The sequence below is a fragment of the Molothrus ater genome, chromosome 21 (assembly GCF_012460135.2).
Source record: "Molothrus ater isolate BHLD 08-10-18 breed brown headed cowbird chromosome 21, BPBGC_Mater_1.1, whole genome shotgun sequence".
NCBI lineage: Eukaryota > Metazoa > Chordata > Aves > Passeriformes > Icteridae > Molothrus > Molothrus ater.
The window spans coordinates 6,848,459-6,872,083 of NC_050498.2; the positions used below are offsets into that span (position 1 = coordinate 6,848,459).

At 57.8% G+C, this 23,625-nt stretch overlaps 5 protein-coding genes across 5 annotated transcripts; 2 read left to right on the top strand and 3 right to left on the bottom strand.

Annotated features, from left to right (window-relative positions):
* Nucleotides 1–25: 25 nt before the first annotated feature.
* Nucleotides 26–9,197, bottom strand: POLDIP2 (DNA polymerase delta interacting protein 2). Its single transcript, XM_036395421.2, has 11 exons — nucleotides 9,016–9,197; nucleotides 8,567–8,648; nucleotides 7,892–7,989; nucleotides 7,031–7,127; nucleotides 6,491–6,566; nucleotides 5,792–5,899; nucleotides 5,412–5,548; nucleotides 4,423–4,449; nucleotides 4,111–4,236; nucleotides 3,627–3,706; nucleotides 26–2,150 (listed from the first exon to the last, which is right to left on the bottom strand). The coding sequence occupies exons 1-11, from the start codon at nucleotides 9,192–9,194 to the stop codon at nucleotides 2,036–2,038; spliced, it is 1,125 nt and encodes a 374-aa protein (XP_036251314.1). The 5' UTR covers nucleotides 9,195–9,197; the 3' UTR covers nucleotides 26–2,035.
* Nucleotides 9,198–9,323: 126 nt separating this feature from the next.
* On the top strand, nucleotides 9,324–11,588 carry TMEM199 (transmembrane protein 199). Its single transcript, XM_036395409.2, has 6 exons — nucleotides 9,324–9,513; nucleotides 9,591–9,664; nucleotides 9,742–9,831; nucleotides 10,673–10,709; nucleotides 10,994–11,106; nucleotides 11,198–11,588. Exons 1-6 carry the CDS (start codon nucleotides 9,342–9,344, stop codon nucleotides 11,291–11,293), a joined length of 582 nt encoding a protein of 193 aa, XP_036251302.1. The 5' UTR covers nucleotides 9,324–9,341; the 3' UTR covers nucleotides 11,294–11,588.
* On the bottom strand, nucleotides 10,571–12,928 carry SEBOX (SEBOX homeobox). The gene is made up of 2 exons (XM_054517051.1): nucleotides 12,644–12,928; nucleotides 10,571–12,520 (listed from the first exon to the last, which is right to left on the bottom strand). Exons 1-2 carry the CDS (start codon nucleotides 12,926–12,928, stop codon nucleotides 12,272–12,274), a joined length of 534 nt encoding a protein of 177 aa, XP_054373026.1. The 3' UTR covers nucleotides 10,571–12,271.
* Nucleotides 12,929–13,284: 356 nt separating this feature from the next.
* On the top strand, nucleotides 13,285–18,373 carry KIF12 (kinesin family member 12). The gene is given in 19 exon segments (XM_054517010.1): nucleotides 13,285–13,350; nucleotides 13,352–13,482; nucleotides 13,804–13,869; nucleotides 13,997–14,075; nucleotides 14,157–14,278; nucleotides 14,430–14,505; nucleotides 14,618–14,752; nucleotides 14,838–14,999; nucleotides 15,001–15,025; nucleotides 15,196–15,287; nucleotides 15,517–15,652; nucleotides 15,730–15,848; nucleotides 15,959–16,063; nucleotides 16,151–16,410; nucleotides 16,587–16,764; nucleotides 17,030–17,104; nucleotides 17,181–17,290; nucleotides 17,409–17,545; nucleotides 17,678–18,373. Coding segments are annotated over 19 exon segments (2,139 nt in total). The 3' UTR covers nucleotides 17,743–18,373.
* VTN (vitronectin) lies at nucleotides 17,901–23,260 on the bottom strand. The gene is made up of 9 exons (XM_036395032.2): nucleotides 23,008–23,260; nucleotides 21,264–21,393; nucleotides 20,700–20,819; nucleotides 19,956–20,240; nucleotides 19,710–19,849; nucleotides 19,297–19,453; nucleotides 19,037–19,186; nucleotides 18,260–18,532; nucleotides 17,901–18,085 (listed from the first exon to the last, which is right to left on the bottom strand). Exons 2-9 carry the CDS (start codon nucleotides 21,322–21,324, stop codon nucleotides 17,967–17,969), a joined length of 1,305 nt encoding a protein of 434 aa, XP_036250925.1. The 5' UTR covers nucleotides 21,325–21,393; nucleotides 23,008–23,260; the 3' UTR covers nucleotides 17,901–17,966.
* Between the last annotated feature and the right edge of the window lie 365 nt (nucleotides 23,261–23,625).

Here is a 23,625-nt window from a genome sequence, read left to right on the forward strand (position 1 = left end):
CAATGAGAGGCGGGAGGCAGAGGCGTTCGTTCAGCGCTTTATTGGTTGGTTCTTTGTACAGGTATTTACACCGAGAGGGGGACGGGGCTCGGCCGCGCTCCGGGAAGGCACCGGAGGGATGAAGCGGTTGGGGAAAGGCCCTGCCGAGCCTCTGGCGTCGCGCCCAGGCGCCAGGACAGGACGGCAAAGCCTGCTGGAGTGGAAACATTCCTGCGGTGCCCCGGTGTGTTACCGCGGTGACCTCGGTCTCGCCAATGATTATCCAGGCAGGAATGTCCGTTCCTGCCTCAGCCCCGATGGGACATCACCCCAAAGCCCAGCAGAGCCTGCCCCGGGATCACTCCATCCCTTCGGGGTGGAGCAGCGGGGTTAAACATTCACAAGGGTGTTGCAATCGCCAGGAAAGCTGAGGTAACTCGAGGGAGGGGCAGGGCAGCTGCATGGGAAGGGAAAAGCAGGTTCCTACAGGCTCCTGCTGCCTCTGAACTCGAGGCGTCTTCCCACCTCCTCCTCCTGAGAGGAAATCAGCATGACAGCAGCAATGTGGGGTTGTCAGCTGTGATTGGTCTTTAGGGATCCTTTTCTACCCCTAAAAGCAGGCTGGCTGTTTGAACCTTTGAAAGTCTAAATTTGAGCACGGACTACCTGAGAGGAAGGAAGACACAAAACTGAAGAGACTGGTGACAGATAAACGCTGCAGTGATTGAGTCTCTCTAAACAGAATCCACTGCCTGATGGGACAGCATCAGAGTCTCCCCCCATGGCTGTTTGCTCACAGCTCTGCCCTCCAGAGCCAAAGGCAAACAGGCTGCTCAGAGGGGGTTCCAGGGAAGAGGGAATAACTGGGATACTTCTAAATCAAGGAAAACACCCTGTGAGTTAGTTACACCTTGTCATTTATGCAAGACTAGGAAAGGAGGAAGGTTGGAAACTTTCTAGGGTTATCACAAGGCCAAGTACTCCTGCCTCAAGAGTGATGCAGAAGTCTGGATACCCAGAGGCAGCCAGAAGGGTCCCACACCACGGGGGCTGATGATCTTTGCAATCCTCAGAGCTGCTCTGGCTTTCCCATACATCCATACATTGTCACCTTACAGGGATTTCACAGTCCTGCAGGGCCCTCCAGACACATGCCACCAAAAAAATCACAGCCTGCCAAGCAGAGCAAGCAGGAGCAGAAAGCCAAGTACTGCCTCACAGCATTCCAGGTGAAAACAAGCAGGAACCACCAAGAAAATATGGATGCAGCCACAGTGTGAGCAGGGGAGCTGCTGAGGTGGAAATCCCTGCAGCAAAGCCCTGGCAGGGGGAAGGCTTCCCTCAGCTCTCCTGTGCCATCACAGCACAGAGCCTGGTGCTCTGCACGCACAGGACACTGTGACAGCACCATATGTCACCCACCTCATCCCCTCTGCACCCTCTTCTCCAAAAAGAACAGGCTTTGTATCACAGCACAAAGCCCAGACAAGCTGTGCCATGAGTGCAGCTCACAGGCTGCTCCAACCCTGGCTGAATCCCAAAAAGCAGCTGCACTGCAGGAAAGCTGAGCTCACATTCCTGTTCCCTAAAGGAGGAGCAGCTGCTTCTGAAGCAGCAAGAACTCTGGGGGAGCAACAAGCTGGGACAGGCTGGATGCAAAGCCATGGCCTTGGCTTAGGAAGGAAGACTGGTTGCAACTGGAAGGGCCAGTTTATTAGAGAAACCTCACATTGCAGAGAAGTCACAACACATTGGAAAGGGTCCAGGCCTGCTGAGGGGGGCCAGTCTTCTGCAGCAGCACAGATCTACATCCCCCAGCCCCAAAAACCCAGCAGGTGTCACAGAGGGAAAGGGTTACCTGGAACACAGCTTATGTTTTACAAGCAGCCTGAGAGAAGAGCCAGTAGTAAAGTTCCAAAAAAAGCCTCCCTGGCAGACAATAGTTAAAACAAAAATGGTTTAAAATGTTTAAAAGCTCCGTGTTCTTGGCTGCAGCATAAAGGGGAGGCAAAGGTCTACAACACACACAGGCCTCCGTGGCTCTGGGCACTCTGATCTACCAGTGAAGGCCGGAGGGAGGGGTCTTCTCATCTTTGTTGCTTTCCAGGGAAAAGGGTGGGATTCGGACATCAAAGTGGGAGCCATCAGGCCTCTCAAATCGAAAAGTGCCCCTGCAAAAATAATGGCAGAGGTCACACTGAGGCCAGGGCCAAACACACCTAGGAAGCATCAGCAAAAAGGTAAGACCTGAGCTCTTCAACATCCTGGGGATGCATCTGCAAGGCTGGTCCAGCAGCAAGGACATGGGCTCAGCTGGAAACATAACTCATTGATGGAGGACTCCTGGGCAGTTCTACAGCACATCCCTGACACATTTCCTGCACAAAGCTGTGATGATTGCAGCCCACAGCAGTCAAGCACCCTCCATGCACCTGCAGTGGTGTTTACCCAACTCCTACTCCCCAGGACACAGAGCCATCTGAGCTATTTTTACAGACTGGTTACACGTAAATTCAGATTTGTGTTTCTTGGCAGGAGCTCCACTGGTTGTCTATGGCATTAAGAAATCTCATCACAGATGTAATTTGGAACAGCTTCAGCTTTGCATTTCAGAGCTGAACCTGCCTGTCCTGGTACAACCATTTGTTTACTGCTCTGAACTACAGACAGTTGTACTGCAGAACACAACATGGGCAAGAGGGCCGTGGAGATAAATTAACAGGTTCTCAGGACAGAGAGGACACAACTGAACACCAGAAGTCAAGCTGAGCAGCTTCTGAGCTGCAGAACCTTTGTCTCTGTCTTCAGGATGTATGCAGAGAGGGAAAAACTCCTAGATCATCTGGTTTTATTCCCCAGGGCATCCATTCAGGCAATTCAAAACACTTCACATGGCAAACAAGGTACACCCTATATGCAAAAAGCTGCCCTCCTGCTTTTCCCAACTCAAATGCAACCTAACTTTTGAAGAGATTTCCTTAAAAAAATGCAGAAGGACCTGTCATACAGAAGGCAAGAGGTGGCTGTGCAATCCTTGTCCACACAGAGGTGGCACTAAATGTGCTAACCGAGCCAAAAGGCAAATAAAGAGAAGCTACTTTAACCCCAAGGCACAGGAAAAGAACAACTGAGCTGGGCATTTCCCTCCCTGCACTTACAGGAGAAGAAACTTAAACACCAGTTAGACTGAAGTCCTTGCTTGGTTTAAACTGGGAAAACCCTGCATGTCAATTCCTGACACAGAAGTGCATGGAGATGGAGTTTAAGCCCAATCCTCTCAGAAAGGAGATAGCAGAGGACACATCCCTGCTGCTGAGAAAATCACCAGCACAAGGCCTTGGCTCTTGCACCAAGGACAAAAGGAATAACTGCTTCATGTCTTTAAATCCAGTCTAGCACAACCCACAGCAAGAGGAAAAATGATCCCGGAACCCCTCCTGGTGCAGAGAACCAATGCATCATCTTATCACTAACTAGGATACAGCTAGAGAGAAGCTCATCAGATTTTAGCTACCAACTATGCCCTGTCCTCTCTACTTCCACCCAGCTTTCAGCCACAACCCCAGGCTGCAAGCTGCACCCCAGCTCACTGCTGGGGGCTCCTACACCCAAAACACTGCTGCAGCAATTAGGGCTTCTTTTCTTACCACATGTGACCACTGGATGCCTGCAGGGAGACGTGGCTGCTGTACTGAAATGCTGGCTGTTCTTTGGACAAAACTGGCTCCTGAGAAAACAAGAGACCACTGGGCATCAGCAATTCTACCACAAATAGGCACCAACAGGAAATTTATATAGCATGAAACAAAACCAAACAGAAACCTACACCCCAGCATTTCTCTCAATTACACAGCAAACAATTTGTCCACTGAGTAGCACCAGAATCCTGTTATTATTCCAGTTTTCCAACCACCAGTCATTTAGGATCACTCTCTAATACTCAGTGTGAAGTTTCAACTCACCCAGACAAACAACAGATGAAAAGCTCACATGACTTTTTTCACTGCCAGCTTCCCACTCCATCTATTTCAAGTGCCCGCTAAGCAATTTACTGGCAAATCCACACAACCAAGTGAGAGAACTCCAGCAAAGGGCCATGTTTCCCAAAAATAAAGGCTGGATGGTACCTACCCTTCCTACAACCCCACGGCCCCGGACTGTCTCCAAGGTGCCAGACAAGCTGAATATCCTCCAGTGCCGTTCTCTCAGCTGCACCACCTCACTGTCCAGGTTCTCCAGGCGAATGCAGTAGCGCCACTGAGCAGAAGAAAGGCTCTTATCAAGAGCTGGAATCAGCTGCAAGCTGTTGATAACCTACAGCTGGTACTGGGGAAACAGTTGCCAGGCAAAGGCTACTCTCCCTCAGAGCTTATCACACTGCAGTGATGCCACAGCAAATTAACTCCTTCCCTTTAGCTGCTCCTTGATACAAAAGGCACTTACCCAGTAGACGTGGGAATTCTGGGCTTCCTGTCAAGAGAAACAAAAGACTTTAGCAGCTGCCCTTGGACGTGTGGTGCCAAAAACCTCTTCAGCTGTCACCACAGCACCAGCACAGGGGCTCTCACTCCGTGCCAGGGTGACGCAGACAACTCACATGAGCACAGACAGCTGCTCTCTGAGGCCTTCCATCAGCAGAGCCTGGCACTGCCTCTGCTCTAAACTAATCATGACGTGGGAGATCTGCAAGGAGCTCGTGACAACCCCCAGGGTTCATCTCCTTGTTAATTATGCACTTTCTACAGATCTAAAAACACCCCTTTCCTTGCCTTTGGGCACCTGTTTTTCTGACAAACATCTGCTGCACTCCACAAAAGCTGCAAATCCACACCAAAACGTGCACTTGCCACAGCTCAGGCTCCCCAACAGCCGTGCTCAGAAATCACAAACTGCTGTGGGAATTCCCAGCTCTCCCACTCAGGAGTCTGTTTGGGCTGCATTATTTTGGATGGTCCACGTGAAGTTCTGTGCTATAAAGAGCACACGGTTATCAGCTAAATCCAGAAGGCTTTAGCCAAACCCTCTAAGCCAAACTAGAGGCAGGAAATGGGCAGGGAGCTGCAGCCCATCACTGGGCAGGGTAACAGACGTGGCTGTTGTTACAGAGCAGATGGCCCCAGCCTCACCTCACGTGACTGAGGCACTAACAGGACCAATTCAAAAGTCTTCCCAAATGTCTTGCTAGCACTGTTGTGCAGAACATTACAGGTTATTTCTCATCCTACTGATAACCAGCTAAAGCCAATATGCAGGAGATGTTCTCCAAAAATATAACACAAAACAGTTTCATGTTTATACCCACGAGAACAAAATGGCAACTGTGGTTAAATGTCACTTCTCCAGTAAGCAGAAGGTGCCTTCAGGCAGCAAACCAGTCTTACAAAAACAAGCCAGTGAAACAAATGGCAGAATTACCAGAGCAGCACACTTACCCTCATGCCCATGTAGAAGGGGATAACTGTGACACGGATGTTCTCCGTGGTTTCTCGGTGCACATCTGAGAGCTCCAGCCAGGGGTGGTTCTTCTCCTGCCACGCACGCAGAGTGTCCCTTGCTACAAAAGGTGGGACTGTGGGGAGGGAAAGGGGAGAGGAAACGCTGTAGCTGGAGTGCTCTCCCCTCAACACAACTCCTTTCACGTGGTTTAAAAAAAATATATTCAAGGGCAGCTTTACTGTAACAAACCCCAAGCCAGAAATGATTTTTGTACCATATCCAAGATGATGGGGTTTGGGTATTTTTTATAGAGCACTGGGCATTTTTATAGAGCACTATCTGACTCTGGAGAATTCCCTGTGCAGCCAGAATTTACCTTTTGTTTGGTCGTACATGAGGAACCTCTCAAAGAGCTCATGCTGGATGGGCACTTGATCAGTGGAGCTGTAGGGAAGGATGTCTTCATGGCTTACATAGTCTAAACCTGAAAAAGAAACCCCAAAAGCTATGGAACTTCCCCAGCAGAGAGTAGCACAGAAGTCTCCTGGCAGAAAAATTGATCACACTGGTGAGAAAAAAGGACTTTGGCAGCAGAAGTCAAAGCTAATATCACAACTGCAATGAAGAATGGGGGGATGTGCCAGGAATAACTCTTGGCAGTGTTCTCCTGTGAGATTTTTCATGGAGTGACTCCTCTGATAAACACACACTGCCCTGCAAAGTGCCTGCACTGCCCCAAAAGCACTCTGGGCAGGAAATGCCCAGGACAGGAATAAATCCACCTGACCACAAAGCAGAACAGCCCATATACAACTTGGTATGGGATCTGTGCCTCAAGAGCTCAAATCAGACATGGCTGTGTGTGATCAAAGAGGGCCCAACTTGCAGCGACCCAAAGGGCCTCCTGTACTTTAGTCACTCTGTTGTGTCCAGCACAGCCCTAAGCTATGGACAGATCCACTACAGAATGTCCTTCCAAGGCAGGAATTGCTGCTTCACTGGCAGGGGCTGACCACTGATACCTTTTCTGACCTCACCTCACAAGGAGCAGAGGCTGCAGGAGGATTTCACTCACCTGGGATGGCATAGAGGGCTCTGCTGTCATCATGATTTGCCAGGAACGTCACTGCCTCTGTCTGTGATCTCTGGGACTGAGAAACAGGGAGCTTTATGTCTTTGTGTGCATTGCTGCAGGACAGTTTCCAGTCATATTTCAGCTCATCAGTGTGGTTTATAAAGCACATAATGTTTATTTCATTTAACCAATTCACCTCAGAATTCTCTCAATTTCATTCCTCTGGACTAACTCCCCACTCAGACAAGTGAGAAGCATTTTCAGTGCTTCTCACTCCTAATGACCTGTGTGCAACAGTGTGGGAACAGCACCAGGAAGAGGAAAGGAGGTTGGAAAGGGGAAACATGATCCAGAAAACAGTTGTATGACATTCCAGATGATCTCTCTCAGGGAAAACATGCCTTGGAGAACAAATGTATCCAAAAATCCTAACCAATCCAGTTAGCCACCAAACCAATTTTCCTTCAGTGCCTGTCCCTTCGAACCACTCATGCAGGAGAAGATACTCAAGTTTCAATACCAACATTACTCATTACTTACTATATGTGGACAATCCCGGGCATCTATTAACACCTGGTAGTAAGTATGTGTTTTACCCTTGACCTCTTTGGAACCATGGCCTGCCACATTCTCGCTCCTAAAGAGAAAAGCAAAGCTCTGAGCTCAAGCCCAGGATGGCAGCAAATTCTTGTTACCAGGACCAAGCACTTATAAACTTTTTTTTTTTTTTTAAGCCACATTTTGCAGCCTGTAATCATCTGGCTGCACCCAAACCAAAGCCCCACGAGCCACCCACACAATGACAGACGAGCTGAGATGACCACCAGTGGTGTCTGACACAGCTCCAACAGCTCAGAGGTTTTTCCTGCTCAGTGCAGGCTGCTCTCTGGGGTGGATATTCCTACTGCCTTCTGATTTTTCTCTCTGATCCTCACTCCTTGCCAGCACAACTCATCACAGGCCAGGGGAAACACAGGTGCAAGAGGGGAGAGAACTGAACAGCAACTCAAGAAGGATGAGCTTGGCTTAGTGGGCTGAAGTTGAGGAGGAAGCTGACAAACCCAACTCACTGGCAACCTACAACAGCCTCCAAATGGTAACACAGGAGCATGGATCTAACTCAAAAAGGGTCTTTTTGTATAATACAAAATACCATTAGCATAATTTTAAATTGATTTTTATTTCCTCCATACACACACTGTCATCCTTCATACTTCCATCATGTCTCTAATTAATAATACTTCATTATTAAGTATTGAGTATCTCTCTAATGACCTCTCCTAGTTTACACTCATGCAAACAAACCCATGCCAGTGCCCCACCTTAAAAACACTTTTTTACCCCAAAAAGGTAATTCACTACAAAATGCAAATCTACCAGTCCAAATTCTCAAATCCTTACTTTTCTGTGACAGGAGAAGCCACATCCCGATCATAAAGCCTGGCTTGCCAGGGAAACAGGACTATTCCTCGATAGCCAAACACACTGTGAAGGAAGAGCTGGAAGGAACAAATAATTGCAGCTCAATTATTTTAAAAATCTGTTATCTGGGGTAAAACTACAAACATTTGCAAAAAGTTTAATGTGTGGGATGGGGATACAGGGAGAATCACCACTGTGATGGCCCAGAGCACCAAGAGAGATTGGGATGGGAGAAGAAATCCATGTCATCTCCATCCCATAAAAGGGAAGGATTAAATGAGTAATGCAGTAACAGAGCAGCAGAAAGGAGAGACTGCTCACAAACAGATCTGAGAGTCTTCAGGACAGGAATTACAAGTTCTGTTCTTATTTCTCAAATTCACTGATTGTCTCTTTGGATCCTTGAGGGAGAAAACCCCAAAGCAAGACAGTGGAGCAAACGCCATTGTACAACAGTTGTGTTGTGCTGCAGATTCTTATCAAGCTGCTATTGTCAGATGACTGACAAACTGCAGACACAGCACAGACAAGGAGCACCGAGCTGTGAAACTCCCGGCCTTCTGCTGATGACTTTTCCTTACAGGAAATCCCCCAGCTGCCCAATCCCTATGGCAGGAGCCCGCAGGGTCAGCAGTGCCCCCCAGAACCCCTTACCTGGCCTGTCTCGTATTTCCCGTGCTGCTTCGGGGCCTCAAACACCCCCACGGTCTCCAGCACTTTGCCCTCGGGACGGTTCCTGGGAGCAGAGAGGCAGCTTGGAGGGTTTGCAGGGGCTGCAGTATCAGCCCAGGGGGACACTGCTCCCCACCTTGTGTGTCCCTCGGGCACCCCACAAGAGCCCCGCTATGCACTGAGCAGCCCAGTCCCTCCCCTGCCCTCCACCCTTTGCCGGTGTCCCCTCTCCCCACTGCCCCGGACACCCTCACCCAGCTGTCCCTTTAGCCCAATCCCCTCCTCTCCCATATATCAACCCTGACAGCCCCCAGCTCTTTCAGTCTTCCCCCAGTGACTCAACAGACCCCAACTCTCCTCACCCTCAATCACCCCCTCACCGCCTGTCCCCCCGAACCCCCTGCCCTCACCCAACCCCTCACAGGCCTCACCGCGACGAGAGGTGCCGCCTCGGCGGCAGCAGCAACGGCGGCAGCGCCGCCACTGCCCCCCCGGTGCCCAGAGCCCTCAGGTGGCGGGCGGGGGGCGGCTCCCAGAGCGGGGGCGGCCCGCGGGCCCGGGCCCGGCCCAGCGCCGCCGCCACGTACCGCCGCGCCGCGCCGCCCGACATCCCACCGCCCGCGGCCCACAGTGCCCCGCGCCGCCCGCCCCGCCCGCCCGCCCGCCCGCGGCCGCGCCGCTCCGCCCCGCCCCACCGTCTCTATGGTTCCCCTCGCCGCCCCTCCCGGTCGCCCCGGCAACGCCGGCCGGGCCGAACATGGCGTCGGCGGTGCGGGCCGGGCCGCGGCTGCGGCGGGCGGTGCGGGCTGGAGAGCTGGCGGCGCTGCCCGCCGGGCTGAGGGATGAGTTGGAGGAGGCGCTGGCGGAGGAAGGAGGGCTGGTGCCGTTCGGGCTGCTGCGGAGGCTGCACGCCGCGCTGAGGGAGGCAGGTAGGCCGCGCTGCGCCGGGATCGCGCCGTGACCGCGGCCGGGATCGCGCCGTGACCGCCCCGTGCCCCGCCCGCAGGGTCTCCGCTGCACCTACACGAGCTGCTGGAAGGATGCGAGATCCACCTGCCCGAGGTGCCGGTGCCGCCGCGGGTGAGTGAGGGCCGGCCCGGAGTCGCGGGAGGAGGCAGCGGCTCCCGGGCCTCACGGTGGGTCTGTGCCTCCCGCAGAACCCCGAGCTGGTGGCACGGCTGGAGCGGATCAAGGCCAAGCTGGCACACGAGGAGTACCAGCGGATGACCCGCAACATCACCGGCCAGGTGAGGGGCTGCTGCAGTACCTGCTGCCGGGATTCGTCCCCCTTAGAGTGAGTGCAGTGCAGAGGGGATGTGGAAGGCATAGGAGGAGAGCACACTGGAAACACATCAGGAACAGATCCGGTGTTGAGGACGGAGGTAGGACAGGGTTAATAGGGTGGTGAATTAGACATACTTTTGGGAACTGCTCACTGTGACAAAGATCTCAGGTTCTGTTCTGGGAGACTGAGCACATGCCATAAATGTTTGACTGGGAGCATCTGTGCTGGTTAAATTTTTGTCAGTTTTAAAATTGCCTCATTCATGTCAACGTAAAAGCTGAAAATACAAGATCATATGTGGGCACTCATTCTTTCCTGAGAGAGCTGAGATGTTCTGGCAGGGTGACTGCTCAGACAAGTCAGCATCCCTTCCTGCTGGCAATCCTTGGGATCCCATTCTGCCCTTCCACACTGTACCTGGCATCCAGGGCACATTAACTCTCATGGGAAGATCTGCTTTGCTCTCTGCCAAGATGGACCCCTCCAGGTTTGACCTGGTTTAGTGAAAGGTGTCCCTGCTCATGGCAGGAGCTAGAACAAGATGGTCTTCAAGGTCCCTTCCAAGCCAAACCATGCTGGGATCTGTAATCCAGGGTGGTTTTAGCAGAGCTTGTGCAAAATCTCAGAGAAACCTGTGTGCTGTGAAACTGCTGCTCCCCCACAAAGCCCACCCACCCAAAACCTCAGTCTTGTGGACAGGACAGGGCACTGGCATTGCTTTTATTCTGCACACACAGTAATAACATTAACATATTAACATGAAAATACAAGTGATCACAAGCTGTTTCAATCCCTTCTTTCAGGAGATGAATGGGCCATTGGCTGAATTTGGGAGGCAAGGTGAGTGGCTCCCTGTCCTGTTGACATGTGGCAGGTCAGGCATGGGAACTGTTCCATCTCCAGCTGGTGACAGCCCTTCCCTGTCGGAATATCTCACCAGGAGGTTTTCATGCACTGAAGTGTTCCTTGAATAAAGGAGCCTCTTGGTCATTCTCACCAATATTTCTGGAGGCACCAAGCATGTGACTCCCCCAGGATTACACCTACAGCTGAGGCAGTTGTGCATGATTACACCTTGTGTCCAGCCTTACCTAAAACCAGCTCCTCCACCCCTGTGTCCCCAGTTCGCTCCGTGAAAGCCGTTGTCATCACCATCTTCAACTTCATTGTCACCGTGGTGGCCGCCTTTGCCTGCACCTACCTGGGCAGCCAGTACGTCTTCGCAGAGACAGCTGCGGTGAGTGAGCCAGCCCCTGGAGCCCCTCTGTGCTGTGTGCTGGCCAGGCTGGACACCCAGGGTCACCTCTCTGTCTCTTTTGTGTCCCCAGCGTGTCCTGTCAGCTGTCATCGTGGCCTCGGTGGTGGGCTTGGCCGAGCTGTACGTGATGGTGCGGACCCTCGAAGGGGACCTTGGGAAACTGTGACCATGGACTGCGGGCTTCATGCTGGAGGATTTTGTCCTCTTCAGGAGCTGCTAATCTGGGACAGATTTTGTCCTGTCTGTGCCTGTTCCTGCTGCACTCCTCAGGCTCGTCCTTTGCTTCCTGCTCCTGAAATGAATCATGAGTTGGAATTCCCAGAGCTGCAGAACAGGAGAGGGAATGGCTGTGGACTCCGACCACCCCAGCAGGGAGAGGGGCATCAGCTCCTCCCATCCCTGTTCTGGGAAATTCCTGTCCTTTTATTCTGGGAATAAATAACACTGTGTGTTCCTGCGTATTGGGAGGTATTGGTTGGTAGGAGAAACATTGATGTGGCATCTAAGCCACTGCAGAGACGTGAATCTTCCCTCTCCCTCTGCATCTCCTGTCCAAACCTTCCTGTGCCTGCACAGTGAGGGATGCACGGTGCTCCCAACCCCCTGCCAAAGGGTGCCCAGATTCTGGAGGTAGCGAGGGAACACCCCTCAACACTGAGCCCAGGGGTTTCCCAGGTGCTGTGGGACAGAGAGCAGAGCCAGCTCAGTGTACCCACAGCAGGGAGGGGACACCCACAGCAGGCCCTGGGGACCCGGACACCTGCCTGGTGGGCACTCTGCCAGGGCCAGACACAGTGATTAATGCTCTGATGGCAGCTAAGCCCCCCTGGAAACATGGTTTAATATCTGATCCAGGGAGATCTGCCGGCACCTGCGAACGTGCCTGCGGATTAGGGGCGGCCGCGCCACAATCATCCCTGGACACGGCCTCAGATTAAGGTATTTTTTCCAAAAGATTAGTCGGTATTAGGGAGCTGATGGGGAGCTGTCCCTGCTGTGGCCGCACCGGCATTTAGGATATTGGATGACATCCTCGGAGCCTTTGGGACCGGCAGTAATTCCACACCCTAATGAAATCGTGGCGCTAATCCGGGGGGGCCACGGTGCCAGGAGGGTCCCCAGGAGCCAGGGGTCCTTGCCACGGCTATGGCTCGCCCAGGTTGGTGATGGCCGCGCTGTAGATGAGGTCGGAGATGGAGCCCAGCGAGGTGGGGAGGCCCCGAGCGGGACTGTGAGATGGCGGCGGCGGCAGGGCAGGGGCCGGGCACGGGATGCTGCCGTCGGGAGGTGCCGCGGGAGGACCCCGCTCCCCGGGCGGCGGCAGCGGCGGTAGCGGTGGCGGCTCCGGCTTGGCGCTACGGATCCTGCGGGCGCGGCGGTTCTGGAACCAGACCTGGGACGGGCGAGGGGAGCTGTGAGACACCGAGAGTACCCCGACAGGGTGGTCCCGCGGAGGAGAGGGTACCCCGGGAAGGAAAGAGGAAAGGATGGAGGGGAGGATCCCGCCTGCGCTCACCTGGATCTTGGCCTCGGGCAGCTGGGTGAGCTCGGCCAGGCGCTCCCGGGTGGCGATGTCCGGGTAGGGCACGGCGGCGAAGGCCCGCTCCAGCTCGGACAGCTGCCCCCGGCTGAACGTGGTCCGCCGCCGCTTCCGCGGCCCCCCCGGACAGGGACAGGGACAGGGGCACGGCCCCGGGGCGCCGCCCCCGCCTGCCGCCCGCCCGCCGCCCGGCCCGCCCGCCCCGTCGGGGAAGCGGAGCAGCGGCTGGGGAGCGCGGGAGGTGCCCGGGGCCGCGCTCATCCTGCCCGGCTCCCCCGGGCCCGCCGCCGCCCCGGCTTTTATCCCCCCTGGGTCCCCCCCCGGCGGGCTGGGACCGCCCCGAGCGGGCGGTGCTGTCCCCCCCCGCCCCAGCCCTTCCCAAGGGCTCCCGGGGCCGATCCCAGCTCCGAGCCCCCGATGGCAGAGCCCCGACAGCCCCACTGACTCCCCAGCATCCCCGGGGACTGGTGCCCGCACCAGCTGCTCGTACAGGGGCACGGTGGGGCCCGTGAGGATCCCAGGGCTCGGGGACCCACCTGCCACCCGCCCCTTGCGCTCCCTCCCCCGCTCGCCCCCCGCCGTGCGACCGCCGCTCTCCCGCAGGGCTGGCACAGTCAATGTTTAACCGGAGGGGTGGTACCAGTTGTGCGGGGCAGCCGGGGCCGGCTGAGGGTGGCTCCCACCGGGACCGGCCGGGCGCTGCGGGCACCCCGAGCACCGCGTGCTCGGGGCCGCATGGAACCAGAGGGGGAGCGGGGCAGGGACCCCCAGCCGGACCCCCGGCCCAGGACGCTCCGACGGGGCCAGGACAGACCGTAAGTTGTCGGGGAGATGGAGGAGACAGAGGCCACCCCGTCCTGGAGCAGCAGGACTTGGGCAGTGACTGCCCGGCTGATACAGGCAGCGGGGGGTGGCATCCCAAAAAGGCTGGGGGGGGACAGGACCGTCCTTCTGCGGCGACATGGCAGGGACAGTGAGCTCAGTCCCCTGCCAGGCCTCAGGGCACAGTGGAGGTGGGAGCACGGTGCGAGCACAGCATGACCGGGGGTCCCTCTACCCCAGCCCCCGGGGTGCCCGCGGGCAGAACCCCCCAGCTGGGGGGCACCCATCACCCTGCTGCCCTCTGTTCCCCAAAGGAGTCCTGGAGAGGAGCGGGGAGGGCCCATGGAGGGCAGAGAGACTCGTCTGAGAGTGGTGCTAAGGTAAGGTGAGACGAAAGGGCTCAGGGACGCGGCAGGAACCTCCCTGCGTGGGGCGAGGTCACAGCAGGGCTCCGCAGGGTCCCCGTGCAGCGACACCTCTGTGTCCCCGTCCACACCCCACCTTTAGGGTCCGGCCACTGACCTGCACGGAGACGCGGCGAGGTGACCAGCAAGTGGTGCACAGCCTCGGTGACGGCGCCGTGCACGTAAGTGCCACCTCCCCGCGGGGGTGTCAGGCTTGGGGAGGGCGGCGGCACCCCCTGAGCCGCCGCTGTCCCCACGGCCAGGTGAGCGCGGCCAGGCACGATGCCACCTTCGGCTTCAGCGCCGTGTTCGACGCCGGCGCCTCGCAGGAGGCTGTGTTCGAAGGCAGCGGGATGAGGCAGCTGGTGGAGTTGGCCATGGACGGGTGAGTCCCGGAGAGCCCCCCGCGGACCCCAACCCTCCCGACAGCCCACGCCGGGCCTTTCCGGCGGGTTTGCACTGCCCGGGCTGTGTCGGGAGGTGGCATCGCTGTGCCACCGCCTGCGGCCGTGCCTGACGCTCAGCATCTTCCACAGCTTCTCCTGCACCGTCTTTGCCTTCGGGCAGACCGGCTCGGGGAAGACCTACACCCTGATGGGACCTCTCGGCCAGGTACAACGCTGACCACCTGACCTGATCCTGGTCGTGGGATGAGCTCTCCCCGTCCGGTCACGGTGCAGGCGGGTGCCCGATGTGACCGCTCACCATCCTGGCATCTCTGCAGAGCGACACCCAGCCGGCGTCCCCTGCCCTGCTGGGGCTGATGCAGAGATCCTTCACCTGCCTCCTGGAGCAGAGCCGGAGCCGTGCCTCTGACCTGGCTCTCAGCGCTTCCTACCTGGAGATCTACAACGAACAGGTAAGTGCCTGCCCAGCCGCCCCCTCCGGCCCTGCTGGCACCCCTTGCCCCCCTCTCCCGGTGCGTTCCTCCTGCCATACCCCAGGTCCGGGACCTGCTGAGCCCGGGACCACCGTGCGCCCTGCCCCTGCGCTGGAGCAAATCCCGCGGCTTCTACGTGGAGAACCAGCTCAGTGTGGAATTCGAGAGCCTGGAGGCTATCGTCAGCCTGCTCCTGCAAGGTGCTGAGCCGCAGGCACGGGGCTGGGACATGTTCAGGGCGTGCTAGACCCGGTGTGGGGGGATTCAGCCCCCCGCAGACCATCCCAGGGCTGGTGGCGCTCCGATAGCAGCCAAGAGGAGCGGCCAAGGCAGCTCTGGTCTGGCAGCGGATGCTGAGCAGTGGATGCTGTGGGGTGGGGCAGGGATGGGGGGTGCCATGCAATCAATTCCTCCCTCGGCAGGATCCCAGAGGCGCCGGACCTCGGCACATGCCCTCAACAGGCACTCGAGCCGCAGCCACGCCCTTCTGACCATCCACGTCCGCAGCCGAGCCGTGAGCGCGCATCCCGCTCCTGGGCAGGGCTGGGGGGCTCAGGGGCTCAGCGCGGGGGTGCAAACAGCCCCACGGTGGGGGGGGGTCATGCTCTCCTCAAGGATACCGGGGTGGGGCTGGAGTGAGCAGCCGGGAATCCTATCCAAGACCCAGGAGTCGGGACAGCGCTGTGGGCCACGGGGAAGGGGTGATGGGGGCCAAAGCATCACCCCCCAACGTGGTTCTGCAGGCCAGCGCCTGTCCCAGCAAGCAGGGCACGCTGTGCTTCGTGGACCTGGCTGGCAGCGAGCGGGTGAAGGAGACTGGCTCCAGCGGGGAGCTCTCCGTGGAGGCCAACAGCATCAACCGCAGCCTCCTGGCGCTGGGTAAGGGCTGGGGAACGCGCCCTGGGAGCGCCCCCACCAGAGCCTTGTCACATCCTGTGTGGCTCATCCTCCGGCAGGACACTGCATCTCCCTGCTGGCCAAACCCCGAGGGAAGCGAACGCACGTCCCCTACCGGGACAGCAAGCTCACCCGGCTGCTGGCTCGCTCCCTGGGCGGCTCGGGCATCACCCTGATGGTAAAACATGCAGGAGGCTGGGCAGGGGTCTCACCCCGTGGAGGGGAGGGCTGGAAAAGAATGGTGACCCTCTGGATGACAGCCCACCTGCATGTCTTGCCCGTTGGCAGGTCGCCTGCATCTCCCCATCCTCACGCTGCCTCTCAGAGACCCTGAGCACTCTGCACTACGCCAGCCGTGCCCGCAGGGTCACCACCAGACCCCTGGCCAACAGGGTATTGCAGACAGGGACCCCCTCTGAGCTCCTCTCCCCGCTGCTGGGACCCTCCTGACCCACCCCTTTATCCACCCACCCCTCCCAGGTGTCCCGGGAGAAGCTGCTGCAAACCTTGGAGCGAGAAATCCATGCTCTGCAGCTGGAAAACCTCTCCCTGCGCCAGCAGCTGTGCCTGCCCAGAGTGCCAGTGAGGGGCACGGAGGTCGCACGGAACCCTCCAAAGGCATGGGTGGGCTCTGGAGACAGGCACGGCCCTGCAGGGCAGCTCCCACCAGAGGGAACCCCGGCCTGGCCCAGCCTCTACGGTCTCCTGCGGGACTTCGTGGTGGAGAACGAGCAGATGAGGTATGGGAAGCTTGTGTGGGACCCCTGAATAGGGGATTAAGGGGCTGCCAGGGCAGCCAGAGCCCCTGGCCGGGCAGCACCCTGCACCAACCAGCCTCCCTCGGTGACTCCGTGGGGCTGGGCAGGGCTCTCTGGAGGCTGCCAATGCCCTGCCGGGCTTCCTTACTGCTCCCCAGGCATTCCCATCTGTCCCCACACCTCAGAGGGCACATCCCAGCTGGCCCATCCCACAGAGGCAGCTCCTGTGACAGCCAGCCCCTGCTGCGGAATGCCCACAGCCTGCACGTCCCCCAGCAGCTCCCGGTGAGGCAGCGGCGGCCCGAAACCACACCCAGCTCTGTGCCCCGGCTGCCGGTGAGAGGGAGGGCTCTGCAGCCTGCAACCACGGCCGGGAGAGCATGCACACAGCACCCAGCCATGCACAACCACCCACCCACGCACAACCACCCATCAATACACAACCACCCAGCCATGCACACAGCACCCACCCATGCACAACCACCCACCCATGCACAACCACCCAGCCATGCACAACCCCCCATCCATACACAACCACCCATCCATGCACACAGCACCCACCCATGCACAACCACCCACTCACTGCTGTCCTCTCTTGCAGAAGCTCCCTCCTGCCTCCAGCCACCCCAGCTGCCCACAGTGCTGCCCTGGGCCAGCTAATGCCACCATGTTCCAGGTACAGCCCCAGGGGTCCCTTTGGAAGGGTGGCACAGGGGTGGCACAGCCACCCTGACCGCTCTGCTCACCCCCAGGTGCTGCCAGTGCCCGCTGTGCCACAGCCGGTGCCCCCTGACGGAAGTACTGGACAGGAGGACGCGGCTCTGCCTGGCTCACATCACCCCCAGCTGCACCAGAGGCAACGGTGAGAGCCACTCCTTGGGCATCAGCTGCAGCTCAGGAGTTCCCTGGAGTTTTGGGGAGTGGTGGGATGGTAGGTGAGGTTTGTGTGGGTAGGGATGGTTTGTGTGCCCTCATGGCAGGAGTCGTGGCAGGAGCAGGAGTTTGTCTCAGCAGCACCCACTGCAGCGAGAGCTGCCAGGTCCTGAGCGCATCCCCAGCCCTGAGGGAAGGGTCATCCCTTCAGCACCACCATGGCCAGGGCTGCCAGAGCCCAGAGGTGAGCGGGGCAGTGCTGGGAGAGCAGGCAGGGCCTTGGATGGGCACCCAATCCTGCTCAGCCTCTCACAGGTAGGGCTGTGCACTGATCCTGGGGAGATGGAGACCTGACCCTGCTGCTCCCTGCTGGCAGCTGCCGGCACCGTCCCTCTCCTCCAGTGGGAAGAGGCACTGGACTGGCTGGCAGAGCAGATCTGAGCTGCCACAGGCACACCATGGATGGGGCCAACATCAGGGATCTGGCACAGACTGGGGGGACAACCACAGCCCTTGGGGACACGGGACCTTGGACTGCGAGGACTGCACAAACCATGGCCCAGACGGTTGGATGGAAGGACAGACAGAGCTCTCCAGCCTGCTTGGCCCTCACAGTTTATTTCTGTCTAGCTGGGGCTGTGCTGCTGGTGGGTCCAGGGATCCCATCAGGTGCTCTCCTCCCCGGGCTGGGGGCAGTCCAGCCAGTACTGGGCGATGGAGCGGGGGTAGCGCGGCCGCACCAGGTCCACGCGCTTGGTGCGCAGGTTGACACGGTAGTACTTGTCTGGGGAAGGGCACATGGCAGTCAGGACTGTCCCCAGCTCTGGGGAGCTGCCAGCCCTCACTGCCAGCACCTTCCCACTGCATCCCAGAGCCATTGCAGAGAGAGAGGCGCCCTCCCCATGCCCCAGCAGCCCTGATCCCGCATCATTCCCGGATCCTGCCAGACCAGACTCACCTCCCACAAAGAAGTAAACACTCTGGAGCATCTCACACGTGGAGCCCGACAGCCCATCGCTTTCAACACCTGACGAGTCGGGGTCATTCTGCAGCCAGCTCCAGAATCCCAAGTTCAGTGACCGGTGGTGGTTGTACCTCTTGCGCTGGCGGCGAGACTTCCTCCTGCGGGGCTGCTGGGAGGCCACGTAGATCCTGCCGGCCATGGCAGCGTCCAGGCGGCTGGGCACGCCCCGCCAGTCCCGGCTGATGTACCCCGGGCCGTTTGCCCCGGCTGCAAAAGGAGCAGAGGCTGAGTGAGAGGGACAGCAGCGTGCCCGAGACCCACAGGAATGCTCCAAGGGATCCCAGCCAGAATGGGATGTGTGACAATGACACAGGCCAGGCTGAGCCAGGAGTGGCCCCCCCACCCCCTTGGCTGGGATCTGCTGAGCCCCCTTCTCCTCCTCTCTATCTTTCATTCTCCCTGCTCAGGGCTGGGGTTTTGCTGTGGCATCTCCAGCTCCAGTGACAATAAACAGTCCCCAGCAGTGGCACCGTGGTGTGAGGCAGCTGCTGATGGGTTTGGTCATGGGGGGCATAAGGGCTGTGAGGGTGGGATTGGGGATGCTGTGGGAGGTGCAGCTGTGGCCTGGGGAGTTCCTGTGCATGGCCTGGGCAGGATGTGATGGCTCATCCTGCCCACCTTTGCTTTCAGGCATCGCTGCCTCCTCTTTGGGTGTCTGCATGCCCTGTCAGTGCCCGCTGTTGGGACCTGCCAACCCTTCCCAGCCCTTACGCATCCTGCTGCCAAAGAGGAGCTGGAAAACATCCTCCCAGCTGTCCCTGTTCATGAAGGCATAGTGCTTGAACACCGTGGAGGGCGAGGACTTCTCACAGTCGGCCTGCGTGGGCTGCTGGGCGAAGTCGTAGGACCAGTAGTACTTGTCTAGGAGAGGACGAGCAGGGTGTTAGGGGTGGGGGGGACAAGGGGACAAGCACTGGAGGGGTGTCCAGTGGTGCCAGGCTCTGCCAGGAGCAGGGGGCAGCCCCCCTTACCCTTGAAGAAGTAGACTCTCTCGTTGCCATGGTAGCTGTGGGCGGGCAGGGCGAACGCTGCATCCACGTTGTCAGGGATGCCCTCAAAGCCCTCAGAGATGTCCCGAGGGTACCCAGGATCCAGGGCTCCATCATCAAAGCGCCAGTACTGGGTGCCCTGAGGGGTGGGGGACAGAGAAGGGTCACAGGTGCAACATTCCCCAGCCATGGGTTTGCCAGAAGGAGTGAGTGGATGATGGGGAGCCCCTTCATGAGGCTGTGGTTGCTTGGGGTCCCAGAACAACCACAGGGATTTGGGGTTTCTGGCAACCACTGTGTGTGTGTGGGTGTATGGGAGGTGCCAGAAGGGGATATAGGGTGGGTTGGGGGGTTGTACTGGCCATTCTGGGAGTACCCCCAGCCCTGCAGCCCACCTTGAAGAGGTAAGTCTTGCCCTGGCAGTTGATACGTGTGAAGGCTGCATCGATGGGGCCCTCGATGCCCCACACATCACTGATGAGCTTGGGGTAGCCAGGCCTCACACTGGTCTTGTCCAGCTCATAGAAGTACTTCCCTGCGGAGAGAGGAGAGGTAGGGGCAGCAGGAGAGACTGCAGACACCAGCACAGGGTGACAGCATGGCAGCATGTCCCATGTGCCTGGGGAAGGTCCCCAAAGTACCTCGGAAAGCATAAAGGGAACCGTTCTTCAGGTCGGTGAAGGCATCAAAAGGTTTCCCGCTGCACAGCTCCTCAGGCTCCTCAGACACACTTGGGGTCGTGCTGGGCACCTCTGGCAGTGTCTCCTCAGGGTTTGGCTTGCTCTCTGGTGTGGTCTCCACCGGCACTGGGGCTGTGGGCAGCTCTGTGGGGTCTGCCACGGGCACCTCCTCGGTGACAAAGTCGACAGTGAGGTTGTAGTCCAGGTAATCGTCCTCCGGCAAGGCAAAGACGTCTCCCCGGGTCACTGCAGGAGGGAGCAGGTTGGTTCCCCCTGGGTTTGGGAGCAGGAGATGCTCCCTCCCAGGCAATAGGGATTTATAGAATCATGGAGTCATTAAGGTTGGAAAAGCCCTCAAGTCCAATTCAACCCAGCACTGCCAACCATGTCCCCAAGTGCCACAAGTACACAATTTTTGGAACAGTTCCATGGATGATGATTCCACCTGGGCAGCCTACTGAATGCCTGAACACCCTTTCAGAGAAGACATTTTTCCTACTAACCAATCTATCCAATTAGCACAGATCCCTCACTCCAGATGGCAATGAGCCAGCTCCCAAAACCCCCCTGTGCTGCAGCAAATCCTGGTGCTGACTTCACCCCTCAGCCACAGGTGGGTGCAGAGCTGAGCCAGCACAGACTCCACGCTGTGGAGCACCCATTCCCCCGGTGCCCTGGCCAGGAGGGTGGCCATGGGGACAGTACCTTTGGCTTTGCAGACAGTGGAGTAGTCACTGCAGCAGCTCTGGTAGTACACACAGAGGGTGTCACACTGGCACTTGTGCCCTGCATCGAAGCCTTCCTCACAGCGGCCCTCGCAGGAGTCTGCAAAAGCCACCCCACAGCTCAGGAGGGGTGATGTGGAGTGGGGCAGTGGGACCTCCCCTCCCAGCCCAGCTCCATGGGGGAAAACAAACTTGGGGATGTCCTGGTTGGGGGTACCCCACCCCTTCATGGTCAAATCCATCACCAGGGGCTACAGCAGCTCCTTGCCCTGCTCCCGCTCAGGTCCTGCTGGGATGGGAGCCACAGGCTGGGCTGTGCCATGCTCCCAGTTCAGTGCTGGCAGCCCAGCTGTGCATGGGCAGGGATTTGCCACGGCACCATTGACTGCCCACTCACTTTCTCCCCATCCTGCAGGGTACAGCCAGCATGGCCATGGCCACCATCCGCTCCCTCCCCACCCTGCCCAGCCCCTCCACCAGCCCAGGAACCTCTCTTTCTCCATCCCCAAAGCACCTGGCAAGGGGTTGGCTGGCTAAAGCTCACCTTCTGCAGCACGGGTGGTGGCCAGCAGGGCCAGCACGAGGGCAGGGAAGAGCAGCCTCATCCTGGGTGTCCCTCCTGCGACTGTGCTGGAGCACAGCAGAGCCCCAGCAGCGTCCAGTGTTTGCTCAGCCTGCCCCAGAGGGGAAAGCAAACAGCCCAAGGTCAGCCCAGGGGAAAGGGGCAGAGATGATCTCCCACCCAGCTTCCCCCACAGCCCACGCTGAATGGGGGTGTCTGCAGGGGGACAGGGCTGCTGGGGAGGGGTGTAAGCAGCTCCTCCCCAGCCCTGGTGCAGGGTGGGCACTGTTCAGAGAGTGGGCAGGGACAGCAGATAGTCAGGAACCAGTTTTGAGGTCCTGCCACACTCATTTCACAACATACCTCATGCTGTAAAAGCAAGCAGCTGTTTCCCAGCCTGGTCTTGGCAAAGCCAAAAACCCAAATGAGATGGGATGGGGGAGCAGTGCTCAGAAGACAAAGGGAAAAGCCACGGGCTTATGCTTGCCCAAAATATCACCATTTTGGAGGGCTTATTCTTGGGAATTCAGCTTTCTCAACATCAAGACTGGGAACAGACCTGGGGAGCCCCAAGGCAGGGTGGCTCCTCTGACGGGGCAGATGCCACCTCCATGCCTGGGGACCAGAGGCCAGAGGTGAGTGCCCGGGGCCAGGAGCCCTCAGCACTTTCACTGCAGAAGGCAAACAAAGGCCTGTGTATTTTGCTCCCGTCATTCCCTTTCCCACCAATCTTTCAGTTACTAATTAATGTCGACTCAGCTCTTTTGGCAGCTCCTGATAACTCTGGGATGTTTATTTAATCGGGGCAAGGAGCAAATGCACACGAGGCTGCAGCAATCCTGTCTCTTCTGCCTCTGCTGGGACAGGAGCTCCAAGGGATCTGTCCCAGCCCTCGGGCAGGAGTGGTGCAGCTTTTGGGGGAGAGAAACCCAGGCAGGGTGCCAATTCTCCAGGGGTCTTTCCTCTGCCAGCTCAGACACAGGCAGTTCCTGGCATCTTGCTGGAAAGAGCTTTATTTGGTTTTGAGACAGGCATTTCCACCTGGAAGCCCTGGGGAGCTGAGGGCAGCTACCAGACATTGGCTTTTGGGGCAGAACTTCTCCTGCAGCCCTCACCCCACTCCTTGTCCCCTGGCCTCAGCTATGGCAGGGCTGGCATTGTCCCCAAGCGCTGCACTAGGGCATCATCCCATCCCTGTTGAACCAGCCCTGGGGCACAGCAGCCCTGCGAGGCTTGCAGGAGGCTCTGGGGGAGAAGGGCTGGGCATTGTCTGAGCTGCTTTGGCTGATCAGCTAAGACAAAGCTCCCTCCTGCTGCTCCAGGCTCCCAACCACCAGCCAGAGCTCCATGAAGGCTCAGCGATCCCTTCCCTGCCAGGACCAGATCCCAGGAGAGGGGTTGGGTGGATAAAAGGGCCCCGGGGAGCTCCTGCAGCCAAGGGCTGAGCAGAGCCGGTGAGGAGAACTCGGGAAACGGGGCTGAAACGCCAGGGCAAGGCTGGGAACCGCTGCAGTTCCAGATCCAGATCCCCCCCCCCAAAAAAGCAAAGCAAAGCAAAGCAAAACTAAGAGCAAAACAAAGCTCAGCTCTCTGGGCTAGCCAGGACAAGCCGAAGGGAATGGTTTGAATTCTGCTGCCCCCGGGCAGCAAACCCTCTGCTGCTCTACGCTGCAACAACCCTTATGGTTACCCCTGATTAATAATGATTTATCGGGAAATTCCTTACTGGTTCTGTGCCGAGCTGCTCCCGCAGTTTTGCTCTGCTCGGGGTGCCTCGTTCGCCGTCCTTCCTTGTGGGATGATGTCCCTTTCCTCTGTCTGTCCCTTCGTAGTGGATTCAGAGAGGATTAAGAGCGACTCTGTCACATCCAAACATCAACTCGAATTTAAGTCTCAGGCTGACCTGGCAGCAACCTGGTTTTGGAGGCAAGGATTTAAGCTGCTCCTCCCAGCACATCCGAGAAATGCCCAAAGCATTTAAGCATTTCTGCCCTGAGCACGTCTGGCCTGGAAAAAAGAAAACAAAAGAGGCCCAGGCTGCCTCTGCTCTTTCTTTTATCATGCAAATCCAGAGCCCACCCAGAAGAGCTGCTCTGAATTTCCACCGAGCAATGGGTATTTGCTTCCTGCTGGTACCAAACGGGTTCAGAACGCCGTGCCAGGGTGGTCACAGCCTCACCGTGACCACCGCGGTGCCTGGTGCCCTTTGCCTGCACCCTGGGTCCCCTCGCTGGTCACACAGGGTCCTGAAGAGGAGCTCTGCAGAATCAGCGTGGGGGTCCCTGCCTGCCATGGGGGTGACACCGCAGCATCAGCAGCTCAGGGACAAAGGGGGATCTGAGCC